The 16,733-nt window shown below is 41.9% G+C and overlaps 4 protein-coding genes across 4 annotated transcripts in view; 1 reads left to right on the forward strand and 3 right to left on the reverse strand.

The window, feature by feature from the left end:
* The window catches only part of LOC141841054 (BEL1-like homeodomain protein 7), a gene marked incomplete in the record, with an annotated part of 3,040 nt that extends 1,638 nt beyond the window's left edge, over positions 1-1,402 (forward strand). Inside the window, 3 exon segments of the mRNA XM_074729178.1 lie at positions 1-27; positions 463-667; positions 803-1,402. Of these exon segments, the coding sequence (XP_074585279.1) occupies positions 1-27; positions 463-667; positions 803-984 (414 nt within the window).
* Positions 1,403-1,503: 101 nt separating this feature from the next.
* On the reverse strand, positions 1,504-7,520 carry LOC141841361 (beta-galactosidase 5-like). Its single transcript, XM_074729520.1, is given in 21 exon segments — positions 1,504-2,071; positions 2,173-2,418; positions 2,420-2,510; positions 2,627-2,832; positions 2,911-3,024; positions 3,116-3,226; positions 3,321-3,430; positions 3,517-3,626; positions 3,763-3,941; positions 4,031-4,195; positions 4,298-4,416; positions 4,901-4,988; positions 5,075-5,180; positions 5,315-5,403; positions 5,595-5,738; positions 5,827-5,919; positions 6,082-6,148; positions 6,240-6,352; positions 6,479-6,574; positions 6,706-7,000; positions 7,108-7,520. Coding segments are annotated over 20 exon segments (2,559 nt in total). The 5' UTR covers positions 6,886-7,000; positions 7,108-7,520; the 3' UTR covers positions 1,504-1,939.
* A 1,157-nt stretch (positions 7,521-8,677) lies between these two features.
* On the reverse strand, positions 8,678-11,003 carry LOC141841362 (vacuolar cation/proton exchanger 3-like). The gene is given in 11 exon segments (XM_074729522.1): positions 8,678-8,813; positions 8,916-9,032; positions 9,110-9,163; positions 9,266-9,382; positions 9,469-9,603; positions 9,692-9,913; positions 10,004-10,200; positions 10,286-10,314; positions 10,436-10,503; positions 10,694-10,903; positions 10,905-11,003. Coding segments are annotated over 11 exon segments (1,332 nt in total). The 5' UTR covers positions 10,989-11,003; the 3' UTR covers positions 8,678-8,714.
* Positions 11,004-13,284: 2,281 nt separating this feature from the next.
* LOC141837534 (IQ domain-containing protein IQM2-like) lies at positions 13,285-15,685 on the reverse strand. Its single transcript, XM_074724913.1, has 10 exons — positions 15,603-15,685; positions 15,074-15,502; positions 14,860-14,974; positions 14,709-14,774; positions 14,554-14,642; positions 14,381-14,471; positions 14,129-14,281; positions 13,959-14,051; positions 13,780-13,881; positions 13,285-13,677 (listed from the first exon to the last, which is right to left on the reverse strand). Exons 2-10 carry the CDS (start codon positions 15,451-15,453, stop codon positions 13,285-13,287), a joined length of 1,482 nt encoding a protein of 493 aa, XP_074581014.1. The 5' UTR covers positions 15,454-15,502; positions 15,603-15,685.
* Between the last annotated feature and the right edge of the window lie 1,048 nt (positions 15,686-16,733).

Here is a 16,733-nt window from a genome sequence, read left to right on the forward strand (position 1 = left end):
CGACAGACAGGTTTATCCAGAAGTCAGGTATTAATGTGAGCCATGATTTTGTTTGCGTGCCTCTCCCTTAGCACTAATGACATCAGGATAAAAAATGTCTTAAAGGGAATCTTTCTTTCACCTTGTAATTTTCTGTTGAGACTTTTTGTGGTCCTCTCTTGTTCTGTTTAGCATAAGATTAGTTTGTAGGATCAGATTTTTAAAATGATTCCTGATCATGTAGCTTATGTTTTGGCATTGAGAGTTGATTGTTAGTGATTCTATGCTATGTATTAGGTCATTGTATATTTATGGATGCTAATCCATTCTTGATTCCAATATGATCTTTGGATTGCATAACCTATTCTATTCACATGATGTGCATTTTTGTCTATGTTGCAATAGCATTTAATAATGGAACTCCTTGCTCATTTCATGCTAGAAGACTTTAAGGTGTAATTGATCCTACTTTAACTTGTCCAGGTTGCAAACTGGTTCATAAATGCACGCGTTCGCCTTTGGAAGCCAATGATTGAAGACATGCACAAAGAAGAGTTTGGTGACATTGAGATCGACTCAAACTCTTCTTCAGAAAATCCAACAAAAGCAAAGGAAGACATTCAGTCCTCTGGGGATCATGAAGAGCCAAAAAATGCAAATGCTAATAGATGCCAAACAAGCCAGATAGGTGATTCAAAGCCCCGTCTCATTCCAGTGACCGAGTCAGCTACTGCTTTTCAGAATGAATCAATTACACAAGTCTCTAACATGAATATAAAGAACAGTGATTCGAGTTCTTTACAAGATGCTACTGCCAACGCAGATCAAAGCGGGAGGTTTTTCACATATCAGATGGCCGAGTTAGGTGAGTATGGAAACAGTGGGGTGTCACTTACACTCGGGCTGCAGCAGTGCGATGTAGGCCTTCCTATATCAGACAATCATCAGAGCTTGCTCGCATTGAGAGGGAACGATGTTTATGGCACCGCCCTCCACCTCGGCTAGATACAGATGCCTTTGATTATTCAAATGTCAGGGACCGACCGACCAACCGCAAAGATTTGGATCAACGTATCTACTACATGATTTCGTATCATAGATAGATTTACATTGGCTATGATTGCTATTGGAATGCTGAACCAGAATAATTTTTTCTAATGATGCTTTCAGGCATTGTTTTCTAGCTTATAGGGGACAGTGAGCGCAGTCATGGTATACAATGAAACATAAAGAGGTGGCTATTTGGTGGAATCATAGGGTAGTTTGTTATAAAGATATCAGCATATTTTTGTGTAATCTAAAGGGCAAAACATGTCAAGTGTTGTATATTAGTTGAATCATGGATGTCACCCAAGGCCATTGACACTGTTCGTGTAATGGAATTATTGTACTTTAAATTAATAAAATCGCTGGGATTGTATAATCCAACACCAGTAGCACTGTTCTCAATTATATGTTGGGACATTCATTCCAAAACATCATCATTTAATATTTTTTAACAGTTAAGCAGACAACAAGAAGAGGAACATGTAAGAAAAGGTTCTCATTGCCACACAATTCTTTACAAGACATGCCATCCAAGAACAAGATAAAGACAGCAGCAGACAACATCACTTATTGAATTTTTGCAATCAGTTTTGTACTGATCAAAATCTAGAAGAATGCTAATGGCAGCAACAAGGCATTTGAATTCCTGCAACTGCACCAATCACATGAAGATGACTTACTTCACTACCATACTAAAAAGAACAGACCTTTACCCAAGCATGAAGATGGAGGATTTTTCTCTACTTTCCTCTTGCTTTCTGTTCTGGCACCGACTTCTAATTGCAAGCCGGCAAGCCAAACAACTAAGAATCCAAAGAAGCAATTTGGATCGACACACACTTTACAACTGTGCCGAGATTTTCTCAGCCTTGTTTCCAGATATTAAGAACCTCCTCTTTGTGCTTTATGAAGCTCAATGCATTGGTTGAGCAACTGCAGAACATATGGCTTCTACCGCGACTCTTTTCATGACATTTGGGCATGGATCCCCACCAAAGTTGGTGGTGGAGATGGCAACCATACACCTCTGCTGGCCAATGCACTTCTGTTCAGATCAAACAAACAAACAAAAAGCAGAAAAGTTTAGTATGATATATGCATCAAACTAACTGTGTCTACTCAGTTGGTGAATGCTTTTAGATGGACCTTTTCCAAAATACTGTAGGAATTTGATGAATGGCATGCTCCCTGTTGGAAATTTCCACATGTTCCGACGGGTGTTCCATAGCTAGCAAATTTGATGGCTGATATAACTTGTCCCGGAGTGCATTGGAGGTGGACCTTGGGCTTGTGGTGTTCTTCAGGCCGGCCATAACTCTCTATCTCCCAATTTTTTATCATGGGGTGCCATTCAGATACATCAGCACACACACTGGAGATGGATCTCTTCGACTAGAGAGATTTTTGTTGCATCACCTCCAAGTTCTTCGAATACTACTAGTAGATTTCTCGATGGCTGTAACCAGGATCGTGGCACATGGTACCTGAATATCAAATACTTAGCACCCAACACTTACTAAAATTTTGTTACAGGAATTGACAAAACATTCCTAACAATAAATATAGAATGCAAATTTTTGTTTCTCATGCCAAAAATTACCATCTTTGGGTTGGTTGGCCGCAATTGCTTTGACACTTTGGCGATCGATATGTCCCTGTATAACTGCATGAATTGCAATGTTCATTAGGAGCAGATGCAGTCCAGTATCTTCCAATACTTTGCCCATTTATCCAAACCTCGCCCTTTCCCATACTTCCCATATCCAAAGCTAATGGCTCATCCCCATCAGGAGCATCGAAATACGCCTGCAAACGGTAATCGCGAAAACTTAGGAGCTGAAAATTATCATTTTAGATAAGAGTCATGATGATGTATGTACCTACCCGGTACCATGTTAAAGGCTGCTGATTTTGAACTACTAATGAGGATTGAATCCACTCAACAGAGAAAGCACCCTCCAAGGAATTCAAATTCATGGCTTCTCCTTTAAGACCAACCTACGAAAGGAGAAACCCAAAAAAACTTATTGCTTCACTATGCTTGAAATTCAGCTCGTAAACGAAAACTATAATGAGCAAACGTGATAACCTGATATGACCATTGCTGCCATGTTAGGTCCTTATTCCCCCCATCAAAACCATGTAACACAACGGGACCTAGAACTCCAGTACTCCACAACTCATAATGCGGGCCTGCGTTCTTCACCAAAGTAATTGTGCAAAAAAGAAGTTCAGTGTTTGATTCCTCGTCTTGGAAATATAGTTCATAGAAATGACACAAAAGAGTAACTTACTGGTAGCCCAACGGCCACACTTAACAGTGCAATTTTATTAGTTCCAGCGCGAAGATTGACATTACCAGAAAATTTAATCTTCCTATCCTTCCTGGTCCCATAAGCAGAACCTTCCATACCATATTCAAAGTTTTAATTTTTTGATAGACAGCCTCTAAGAAACAATCAGTGTATTTGAAAGAACACATTAGTATACCTGAGAGTTGTCCATTAATAAAGACATGAAAAGCATGACCAGCAGATCGAACGGTGAGAACAGGACGGTGACCTCGTTGTAAGAATTTTTCAGCAGGATTGACATCAACACTAAACAAAATAACACAGCAGTGTATTAATTCAGTGAGTGGATCATTATAGTGCATTGAAGAAAGGCAAAGAAAAATAAGACAGAATAGATCTATCTATACTTAAATTGAGAAAGGTATGTTGCATAAAGTCACACCTAGTGATGTACCACAAGTAGTCACTTGTATCCCTAGTGACATTTATCTGTTCTAACAGCCCAGTCGAGGTAATTAATGAGTTTTCTCCCTGCGAGGCCACCTCCTCATCATAGGTCTCCCACACGAGTGACTGAGCATTAATTGGGTACATTTGCATTTGAGATGTTTGCACTCCGACCTGTGGTAATTTGACAACAAAAACACTTTCCAATTAGTAAGATTAACTATGATAGTATCCAAGTCATCCGATAAAATAATTGAGCTTACTTTTGCAGTGTTGAAAACTACATTTCTGCAGTCCGGTAAGATGCTGATTGACCATGGTGGGAGGCTGTAGTGCATGTTGTTGAACATTACTCTTGAAAAGGAATTTGTATCATAATTAGCAAGGAAAGCTGCACATCCTCCAGATTGGGGGCTGAAAACATGAGCCTAAATTCGAAGAAGGCAATCAATTATCATTGAGGAGTCATTTTGATCTCCAAAATCATGGAAACCTTATTCTAGTTAGTGCTAACTTAGAACCTAACAAACCTCTTGGAGGCTTCCCAAAGAAGTAACAGTAGGATCAGCAGAAATAAGAGGTTGCTCACACAACTTAATGGCTCTGTGAAGCTCTTTCAGGTGCCCATACTTTGGTTCTCGAACTAATCCTGCCATTTTGTCACAGAAAATCAGAAGATGCAAGTAACACATACTAAATCTTTCTTCTTTTTAAACACATTATATGTAGTTCAAGTGTTGAGACAAATTAATTTTCTCTAGCGTTAATAAGATATTGTGCTAATATCAGATTTCTGACAAGAATGTAGCTTATGATCGCAAATATCAAATGAAAAATAACTATTTTAAATGCTTCTAAACAACAAAGCTAATCACAAGTCGTGGAAATATAAGTGAAATATCCTGACAGACAATTATCTAGTAAAGCCACACTGCAGATGTTACGATTGAGTTGGATTTTGCAAGGGATTTTAGGTTACAGAGCAGGTGAGTATGCTATGACCCTATAGTCATTCTAATGTAGCAATTGGTCTTTAGTTCATCCTATCCAACTCAGGCAGAAAATCATTGGCAAATATTTCAATCATTTGCTTACTCTTCTTGAAAGATAAAAGAGTTATTTCTCCATCATACCATATTCGTCAATCGGTGCATCATAGTCATAACTGGTTGTGATGAAGGGTCCTCCAGCTGTATGCCCGAAATTAGTTCCTCCATGGTACTTAATAAGCAACCAAAGGAAAAAAAATAGCAGTTTAGAATCATCAAGTGCAAAGATAATTTAGAGAGATGGATTGTAGTTCCAACCATGTAATAGTTTATAAATGAGCCACCCTTTTGTATAAAACGTGCCACAGCAAATGCAAGATCTTGAACCGGTCTTTGATGGATAGTGCCTCCGAATTCTGTAAACCTATAGTGGTAGCATAGAAGGATTTTGAGAGTCCCCAGCATTATTCATCTTTATCGACATGGTCATAGTGTATACGATAGTCCATGTACAAATCTCACATTTAAAAGGAAAAGTGAAATTGCTTAGCAACTTACCAACCACTCCAAGCTTCTGTCCACATGGTAGGCTTATAAGGCTTATTTGGAGTAAAACTATGACAATAGAAGCCATTGCATGTATTTATCTGTTCCAAACATTAGAAACCTTCAGAAACATATCAAAAACATATATCAACAAGAAGACAAATGCAGTCTAACAAAGATAACTAGAATGAGTACGTAAAATCATGCACAAGCTTATAAGGTGAATGAATGTATTAGATAAAGGAATACAATTCTTCCTATAATACAACTCAACACCAATTTGTGCCCTTACCACTGGTTCAGGAGCATCCTCCTCCTTACACATCACCCATGGTACACCAGTCCCCAACCCGACAGCCATTTGCGCAGCCCAGTTCACATATGCATGACCAGCAGCACCAAATGCCTTACTTTCAGGCCCATACTCATTTTCAATCTGCATTGATAAATTCCAAGGTAAAGCATTATTCTATCTCCTATCATCCTAATCTTCCCATGAAAATAAAACATGATGAGAAACAAGCCTGTGAAAGGATGATCGGTCCACCCTGAGAAGCAAAAAGTGATTCACTCTTCATCATATCAACAATTTTCTGGGTGAAACCTTGCATAGCCATCTGCAGAGAAAATTATCATATATGCTTGTAAGACATGGGGCAAATCCAACAAGCATCTCCCCCTTGAAACTTAAAGCAAACAGGGAAAACTACATTGTTCTTACAACAATTCAACACCAGGGATACAATATAGGAGGATTGACTATGGTTCAAGGAATTTACCTTGAAAGGTTCATTATCTGTTCTGAAGCTGATTCCGGGCACATATTTCAACCAAACTGGAAATCCTCTAAACAAACGAGGAAAGCGAAAATGAGGAACAAGTAAAACTTAATCAATTGAAAATGAGTCATTTACAAAAATATCTGAGAGAGAAGTACCCAAAGTTCCACTCTGCGCAGACATAAGGTCCAATTCGGAGGTGGACATACAGCCCCACCTTCTGGACTGTCTTGATAAACCTAACCAGATCATACCTTCCCTCGAAATTATACTGCCAGAAAAAGGAAAACAAATTGCACTGGCTCAAGGTGCTCCATCTAAAATTGATACTTTGCCCTCAAATTGAAGCACAACAAACAAAGAACCAAGAAATTAGCAAGAGAGATCTGCAAAATACACTGCCAGGTGAAGGCTCATGGCCGTTCCAGAAGACATAAGTCTGTATAACATCCAATCCTCCATCTTTAGCTTTCTGTATAAGTCCTTCCCACATCTGCCACACAGAATCAACAATCGACAATGCGCATCTAAGATTAGGGTGGAAATCCTCAACGACAGTCACCTAAAAGAAGATTAGTAAAAGATCAAGGAAAAAAAGAAGCTTTTGATGTTTAGGGAAACTACTTCTGGGGTGCTTCTGGGGTAGTGAATGGAGCCTGAGATGAGGATCCTCCGCTGGCCATTGATGACGATGGCCTTCCTGTCATAGGTCACACCACATTGCGCCGCGGGAAGGAGGAAAAGCAGGAGGAGGAAGAAGAAGGGGAGTGGGGAGAGGAAATGTGGTGAGCTCTGGACTACCATTCTCAATCCCACTCCACTCTCTCAGATCTCACACTCCTCCCAGAGGGGGTAGAGCTAAAGATCACCGGCGTGGTCTCTCTACAATGCCAAGGAGAGAATCCTGCTGCAGTGCAAGCTATACGAGATCAAAGCAGTCAGAATGGTGGCTGGCGAGCATTATAATTTATAACCGAAAGAAAAAGGTTAAAGAACAGGTGAGTGCAGTGCGGCATCTCCCTTTACCTCCTCACACCAGAAGGGCAAGGTGTAGGGCTATGGCAGTGCCAACCGTGCAGCTCATCTCATCAGAGGCCGCAAGACGCCAACTTTTTTTGCCCACAAAGCAATAAATAAGCGCGTTTCTTGCTGCCCATCCTCCATGGCCGTGTTAGGTCGGGATTGAGCAGATCCGGTAAAGATTAGTTCTTGAAGGCTGGCCGACACTCTTGAATGAGAGCGGTTATGGAAGACGGTAAATCTTCAAGTGCGCGAGTAATGGATCTGTCTCGTCGGTGGGTTTTGGCTTTGCCTGTCACGCTGCAGTGGACTCCAGTACCATCATGCACGTTTGGTGCGTCCTGTCCTCTTCTGAGTTCTGAACAAACTGCCACCGGCAAGTTCTACTCAACGAGCGACGCTGCGAGTTCATGGCGAGCAACTTGGTTGGCAACGCCACTAATCGTTGCATGAATGACGTACGAACCTAATTGCTTGTGAACAAGCAGCGTGAGTGCAATCGGACATTGAAAAGGAGGCCTAGTGGTCCTTCACATACACACAAGGCTTGAGATCCAAGCAAGAAATCTGCTTTCCAAGACAAAATTAACTATTTCTTCTTTCCCGGTGGCCACAGGCGGTAGATCGCCAGGTAAATCTATGCAACAGTGAAGAACCAAAGTAAAATGGCCTCTGTTCTCATTGTTTCTCTAATCTCTCATTGTTCACACTGTAATCCAGTAACTTCGAAGAAAGTACAGCGCGCCATTCCCGGCGGGGATACATCGTGGATGCTTCCTCTATCTCTTTACTCCACCTTTTCCTCAACCCCATGACCCCATCTCCACTACAACTAAACTGTTCCTTATCGGCGACGGCTCTACGCGTTTTCTGCGCCGCGGATGGCGGAGTCAGTGATTATTTATACGTACAATTGTTTACTGATTTTTTATCTTGCTTAGCATAATCAACAAGCAAGAGGACTCAGGTTCCATTTTGATCTGGCTCTGAAAAAGATGGATTTTGTATAATTTCCAAGTAGTAGTGATCAGTACAGCAAGGACAGATTTGCTGAGACAGAGTAGGAACAGACTGCGTGCTGCAAATTATATATATGGAATCTTGCTCTCGGTGTGTTTTTGTTGTGGTGTGTCGGGTGCACCGACAACAATGATAATATATACTCGAGGAAACTATGTCTTCGTCATGAAAAACTCCATTGTTGACTTGCTAAGAAAATAGGAGAAGAGGAAGAAGAAACAATGGTAATAAATATGAATGTGCTAGCAAGGCTAAATTAAAGATGAATTAAGTGGTATAAATTAAATTAAATATTATATAATTAGTTGAAATTTTATTTAACACAATGAAGTTCAAAAATACAAAAACAATTGAACAATTTAAGGCCATAATTAAATTTACAGAGCATCAACCTATGCAAACACATGAACCACTCCAAGAAAAGCCTCAAGGAGGAAGAGTTGCAGAAACATTATGCTTCTTCATGCAAAGAGTAGCCATTTCCCATCATGAGCTCTTCTTTGAAGAAATTAATTAACCTGGATGAGGTATATATATATATATATATATATATATATATATATATATATATATAATTTCTTATTTCTTGACTCTTACTCATTTGATGGGGAGTTTAGAACAAAGAAGCATGCACCAATTGCCAGGTAGCATAGCAGTGGAGCAAGACCCTTCAAGTAGTGTGAGCTTCCATCCTGTTAAAGTGCCCTTAATTCATGAACATTATGATTCCTACAAAAGTTCCATCCTTTTTGGCTGAATCCATGCATTTTTATGAAAGGATAGCTGCAAGTTACCTGTAAAGCGAAGGCTACAACTAGAATTGCCATGAGCAATGAACCAGTTCCTAACATACCAAGATCAAGATCCATCTCGATTCCCATTATCCAGGCCACAATAATAGTTAGAGGAACCTACGAGATGTAAATTAAAGCCTTATTATATAGACTACTTATTTTAGTGCTACTTCATGTTAATTCAATCTCCTTACCACAAACATGGATATCTGAGTTGCTGAACCAAGGGAAACACCAAGGGTAATATCCTGTCACAGTTCAACAGATTACCTTAATCTGTGCTTATATATATATATATATATACACAATCAAATAGTCAAATTATACAGTGATGAGTAAAGGTTCTCTACCAGCTTGTTCTTGAAAGCAAAAATGATGGCACCAGCATGTTCTGCTGCATTTCCAACAATTGGGAGCAAGATGATGCTGATGAAGCTCACAGATAGACCCCATGAATCTGAAGCAACCTAAATATATATGGTAGAGCTCTAAATGAAAAGATTGGAGCATGATGTAATTAAAACATATTGAAGAGGTTAAAAATTAATTATACCTCAATAGTTTCAACAACAAATTCAGACAGCAGGGTGATCACAATGGCCATGCCCACCAACCAAGTCATTGCGCTTGCAAGTCCAATCACTGGCTGATCTTCAGTTACCACATCATCATTGTCGTCGTCCTCCTCCTGCAATTCACTCAAAGAGAACACAATTTATGATTGAGTACTCTACTATTGTTCAAAGCACCAATCCATTTGATACTACTATCATCACCTTTTGTGTTTCAAATAATTGGCTGTGGGTCTTGAGCTGGAAGAAGAGGTAAGCAACGTAGCCAAAGAGCATGATGATGCTGCAAGCTCTCGACAAAGCCAGTGCAAGAGCTGTGCTGCCGGCGGTGTGCCCTCCTGACTTGGGCGCATATCGGAACAACAACAGCAGGCTGTGGCAAAGTGCACCCAAGAGCAGAAGAGCAGTGTTCACATCAGCTTGCTTCTGCATGTATAATTATAAGCAATTAATGGAAAGATAATCGATTGATCAAGGTGAAGTGTGGTAGCAAGTAATTAACCTCTAAACGCTTACTCGATCAAACAGTTGCTCCGAGTGTAGGTTGGCCAAGCCACCAGAGAAGAGAGAGGACCCAAGTACAAGTAAAAGATTGGATAGGATAGATCCAAGCAAGGAATATTTCAGGACTTCAATCTTCCCTTTTTGCAAGGCAAAGATAGCAATGATCAGCTCTGTGACATTCCCACATGTTGCATTCAACAGTCCACCCACTGTGGCATCAAGAACAGAAACAGCTCAAAAATAAAATATACAAATACACCTTCGTTAATCAAGGCAAATTATTCACTGCATTACCAGTAGGACCAGTATAAAATGATATCTGCCTGCCAAAGTCAATTGAGAAACGAACGAAGTTAATTGTATATTTAGAATCAAGATAAAGATTAAGCAATCGAGAAAGAATAACTGAAGTACGATAAGTATGAGAGAGCTTATATGTAGTACTCTGTGAGGAAGCTGACACGCTCGGCAAGTGGAGTGAGACCAAGCAAGCTCAAAGCAAACAGCCATTCCTGTTTAGAAATTTCCAAATTATACATTTGATTTCACGTCAACGAAATTAAACAAAGTTGATTATCATTTCTTGTTCAGTTTCAACACAGCAAAATATGAATCCCGCTGAGGCATTTTGTCGAACACGTACCACTTACACAATCAATTCCTTACAATGTTCATTAAAAGTATACGTGTATATATACGTACACGTCCGAAATGGCAGTAGTTGGCGGCGATGGCGAGGGGGATGGCGAGGAAGAGGACGAAGAGCTTGGTGCCGAGGAAGATCTCCTGCAAGTTGGCGAGCAGGTCCCTTAGCAGCACGCAGCGCACCTTGGACAGCAGCGTAAGGTCCGACTTCTTCCGCAGCGACGACGACGACATGTTGTGTGCTGTGCGGCCGTGCACTTCCTTGATTATTCTCCTTCCCCCGGCCGCGGCCGCCGCCGCCGCCGCCGCCGCCGCCCAATTTAAGGTAATCCCCGGCTTCCAGTGCCGCCATGAATCTCACTCTATTAATCACTGAATAACTGTGACTGCACTCGATCACTCTATTTATATACGAGAACCCACTCCGATCGATAATACACGCTACTGCTGCGGAGACGAGCATGCCAGAGTACGCATGCATGATGCATGGCAATCAAACGGCCTGTGCACTGGGACAAAAGCCAGAGGTTTCCGGGAAGCTTCGCCGGGTTGTCGTTATGGGCAGTTGTAGCAATCGCGGAACAGGAAACGCTTGTCCGGTGGCCTCTGCCTCAATCGTGGTATCTATCTCTCAACTGATTTCTTGCGTGCCGTCTCATGGTTAAATTTAATGGACAATTAACCCAAATCATACAACATTAATCAAAAACTCTTCTCTAATATCTCATCGTCGTATCTGACAACCTCTGCAAAAATCTGAAGCTCTTATATATGTGGTTGTGATGATTAAGTCTTTGATGATTGACATTCATTTTATGATACGCATGAAGACGCGATTCCATGGGTCACTCGCGGTGATCCGCAACCGATCGAAGAGAGAAGCTTCCGTGAACCTTCCTTTGTGCACAAAAATACGATAAGAAGCTAAATGAGTGAAACTGAAAGAGCAAAATAGACAGATAGGATCACGTCTCTGCGACGTGTACGTATCATTGGAAAGCGAAAGGACTGCTAACTAAAAACAAGGCATCGGATCGCTCTGTTTCAGAAGGCACTGCCGATTGGAGAAAGAGGAAGGTGGCAGGAAGTTTCCTGGCGAAAAGAACGGCGGAGGGCGGCGCGCCTCCGCCTTACATTCAGATTGCATCACTGGACCATGCAATCAGTGGTCTTTTGTTTGTTAAGATATCTTGATTAGGTTTCTTTCGGCATATATTTTGTGATGTTGATATTCTGGATGTAAGCACTGGTACCACGGTAGTACTTACTAGCTCCGTAATTCAATTTACCAACTCCGTACGGCAGACTGGTCGAGCAGAAATTTCAGTTTAATTTGGCTCTTGAAAATGTGTGAGATTATTGTTTCGGCGAGATGTCGTGGATGGTTAAATCATCAGATCAATAAATTTTTAACTCACTAATTATTATTTTCACCGATGGAGAACATGAAGAGAAACTAAACGAATAAGATTAATTGGGTGCAAGAGATTTTCGACAAACCATTCCGACGCTCAAGTCAATATTGATAGAGAAAGAGAAAGAAGAAAGTGTATGTAAAGTTGTTGAACTTAAAGATGTCTTTTATATCTACGAGGGAATTTATATACTTATGATAAGGAATATCCACATCGATCTGGGGCAAACCTCTGTCGGGGCCAAAGGGACAAGTTTTGACGATTGCTGATAGGGGGCTCCGACATGAGGCATCTAGGGGACCAAGTCTTCAAATCTCGGAGCCGATCTATGGCTCAACGGTTGTTGATTATATGTGTTTGCACGAGGGAATCCAGGGAACTAAACCTAATAACTTCATAACCGCCCTGACCCCCTTGGCAAGATTCGCACACTTGGAGGATTTTGACAGTTTCTGTAGATGGCGATGGCTAAGATGAGGTGTGGAGACCGAGCAGGCCGAGGGGTCATTTGGCTGAGAGATTTGCAGAGGATGAGTGGTGGAGGAGCTGATTCATCCGAGAGCCAGGTTGTCAAGCTGCTGATTAGTTGAGTGGCCGAGATGATCAAAAGGTGGATTGGTTGAGTGGCCGAGAGGTTAAGAGACCGAAAAGAGGTGAGCTAGAATGGCCGATAGAGCGAGACGGCTTGAGTCGAGATGGCCAAGAGGCCGAGCTAATACAGGTCGGAATGGGCGAGTGACCGAGATGACCGAGGGATCGAGATGGTCCAGGTCGAGACAACCGAGGGACCGAGATGACTGAGAAACTGAAGATGGTCCAGGTCGGGATGATCAAGGGATCGAGATGATCCAGTTCGGAGTGGGCGAGTAGGCAAGTAGTCGAGATGATCGAGGGACTGAGATAATCTAAATTGAAATGACCAAGAGGATATAGATTATCAGTGACTGAAATGGCCGAGAGATCGAGATGATCCAAATCAGGATAACCAAGGGACCTATCATCTAGATGGTTCAAGTGAGGATGGACCGAGTGGAACTCAAAGAGACAATCTACTCTATGTTGACCATTGACCTTCTGATTTGACACATCGGTTCGTTCCTAACCATTTCTGATATGTAAGACTAAACAGGATCCGCCACATCAATTAAAGATCTCTAGAGACTACAAAATAAATGAATTGAATTCTTATAATTTTTGTTGTTCAACATCTAGAATTCCTTCTGCAAGGATGTTTCATCGGTTGGGCGCTTGGAGGCCCGGCGAACGAAATCTTGAGTTTCTGGGGCTTCTCGGCGAAAGATTTACTTCCTCCAAGGCTTGGAATTGAAGCTCCGACGGATAATCCCGCACGCAGCCGATCCGCGGCCCTGCGCCGGTTGTCCACTTGCAGGAGAGCTTCTTCCCCAGCTGATACGATTTAATTACCTTTTTCGAATTTATCCTTCGAAGAATCAACTCTGATGGTATGGAGGTTTGTTCACTCTCAGTACGAGAAGCGTCCTCATCTGTCTCTTCTTCAGTACTCTCTTTGTCGTTTCCATCAATCATCGGCTTCGAAGAATCGATGTTTAATTGCCCAAACGAAGCTTGAGGTGAATCGACTCCATCCTCTTCAGTTGGACTTCTCTGTATAAATCAAGAACAAGAACAACCAGAAATTTGATTCCTGCTTACTTGCGTGGTGTTGCCTTTTTAAGTATAACAAATAGGTAACAGTGACTTGCTCACCTTCACATCAGTAAGATCCACATTGTTTTCTTCAAGAAAGCTCATGAACTCCTGGAAGTTCTTCTCCGTCGGGCGGTAATGGCCGCTATGAGGCCACACAGCCTGCAAGACGAGGCAAGATCAGTGAAATCGAAAAAAACTTCCAACTGAAACTCAAACTAAGCCACAAAGTTCTATACCTTCAGGATTCCATTTTCTACTACCAATTGGCCGGCAGCCGAAGTAGCTCCGCCGGCAAGAAAACTAGAGTGCTGAAACGTTCCTTTTTTCTTCTGCAATTTTTAACACAGGAAGATCGTAAATCCACACGCAGATAAACAACAAATTGTGTGTGAATTGTGAGATTCACCTGAGCAACATATAATTTCTTCGATGTGCTCAAGACGAAGATCCACTTAGCACCTTTTGGACCATCACTTGTGTCTAACACTTGCCTACTCTGTCTGTATAAGAATTTTCCGTCGTCGTCGTCGATGATAACTTCATAGGCTTCCCTTTCCTTCTGCAGAATCAAGTAAGCATGCTCAGACATGCACACAGCAAAGATACTTGCATTGTATGCTTGCAGAGAGAGAGAGAGAGAGAGAGAGAGAGTTCTTACAGGGCCAAGATACTTGATGCATTGTTGTTGAAGCTTCGATCGCGTGCATTGCTGCTCGAGGTTGACCTCCTTTCCTTCTCCGACATCAAGCCTATTGATCAGAAATAGTTTTGTCAGATTACTGTATCTGATCAGTCGTCCCATTTGAACAGAGGTTGATCAGACAATCTAACCAGTAGAAGAAGGGTTGCATGCTCTCGCACTGCAGCCAACGATCATAGTAGAATTGGAGATTGTGACCGTAACGGTGTCTCGGATCGATCTGTAATTTGCAATGAATAAGTGAGAGAATTCCTCGAGCAATAAAAGGAACATGTTTGGCACTTACTGCCTCGAGCCAATGCTGCAAAGCAAGTTTCTGAGCTTTCTCATCCTTGGACAAACCTTTCCCTACCTGAAAAGCAAGAGTACAAAGCTCAACATCAAACGATCTCAGTAACAAGATGATTGAAAGATGCTGCTAGAGCAAAAAAAGAAACCTTAGCAGCTCTGGATTTCGCCCTGGACCATCGCGAAACCGCAGACTCTTGCTTCTCGATGTCGAAAAACGACACCGAACTCCGCCTGAGCAGTGCAAAATCTAGCAACTTCCACCTGAAATGTGCATAAATAAATCTCGCATCGTTAGCGAGGTGAAACAAGTTCGACGACGATGTAATTGGAGAAACTGAGCGGCCAGAATTAAGGTCACACCAGCGCTGCTCGACGAGGACGGCGCAGTCTGCGAGCTGTCGCCTTGTCCTAAAGCTCTTGTAGACCTTCTGTAGCTTCACAGCAGCCTCATGCTTGGGGCTGCCGGATTGGACCAGGATGGAGTCCAGGGACCTCTTCCTCAAATGGCCAGGCCTTTTGATTTCGGGATCTTGTGGCTTGATGAATCTGTCTGGCTCAGGAGGAGGATGCATCTCTCTTCCATTGAGGCTCATTGATCCTTGGAGTAGTAACTTGCCATGAACAGAAGACTCCAAGTCTCGGCCGTTGAAGCTGGCATTGTCGCCTAAACTGAGGATAGCTTCCAAACCACCATTGATGGCCGCATAGCAAGCAATAGGGAAGGAGAATGTCATGCCCATGTCTGCTACTTGGAGGAAGGATGTTCTTGTTTAGGTGTGGATCGATCCTCTGCCCAACAAAAAAAAAAAAGTTTGAAACTTTGTCCAACAAACCCATCGATCTGAGAAAAAGGAATCGGAGTAACACCAAAAAGGTGAATAAACCTCACCTTGGCGATTCTGTCTTGAAGAACTCCAAATATCTAGTGTGTGGAAGAGGAAGGTGATGATGAGGCGATCATGGAGTTCTTCCTTGCTCGAAGCATCAGGTACAGATGATGATAGCCGATGGTGTTCAAATAGCAGCAGGTAGGAGAAGAGTAGATGAAAGTGGAAAATATTCAATCATTTTCTAAACACGTGTGCGATCATGCACTGCAAATCTGCAATGCAGTATCGACATTTCCATCAACATTTCCCTTTTTCCATTTCTATTTCTTCTCACATCAGATTTCTCAACTGAGTGCTTCTGTGCATTTAATTATCCAGTGTCGGTTCGTTCATCAAAAGTTCATGAACATGTTCTACGAGCAGCCAAGCTTATCAACAAGGATCGATCCTTAGTACGAGTCAGGTACAATAGGAGTGATTGAAAGCTCATCCACCATGCAAGTAACAGTGATCCTTCATAATTCGACAGGACGTCTCTATCTCATCAATCATTGAGATGATCATTTTAGACGGATCCGATCCAGAATAGTAATTTGTTTTGTTTGCATTGAAGCTGAGCACTTACTGAATCATTACATTAGCCGAGGATCGATTAATTAACTAGAGGATCCAGGTTGGAAACGGTGGCGCAACAGCTGTGTTGTGGATCCTGTTCATTTGTCTTGTAGCACCGTCCGAGAGAAGGATTGGTTGGACGAGGCTTCTGCGTTGACTCCTTCGATCGGTTCTTTCGGCGATCGATCACCAACTGACCATTTTAAAATGTCAAGGCGCGTCTTCGCCGTAGCTGCGTGCCGTCGTCGGAGGACGTGGAAACGCGATACTGAGAAGAATAGTTGACTGTGAGTATGGAACAAAGTCAACCGCAAAACTAAGTTAGAAAGTCAAAGCGTCGCCGGGCGTATCGACTGCCCGCTTGGAACGCAAGGCGGCGGACGTCGACCCTGCCCTGAACAAAGTTAATTGTCAATGTAAATTATGGAGTTCAAATTTGAAGATAGGATTACATTCAAAAAATGCAGGAGTGCAACAAACTTTTTTAAAGTATTAATGAAGTATTTAAAATCATCTGTAAATTTTAATCAAAATTTTATTTATTTTTATATACATAGATTGTTTCTATTTGAGAT

Source organism: Curcuma longa, chromosome 11 (assembly GCF_044706935.1).
Source record: "Curcuma longa cultivar G26 ecotype Majalengka, Jawa Barat chromosome 11, ITB_CL_G26_1.1, whole genome shotgun sequence".
Lineage (NCBI taxonomy): Eukaryota > Viridiplantae > Streptophyta > Magnoliopsida > Zingiberales > Zingiberaceae > Curcuma > Curcuma longa.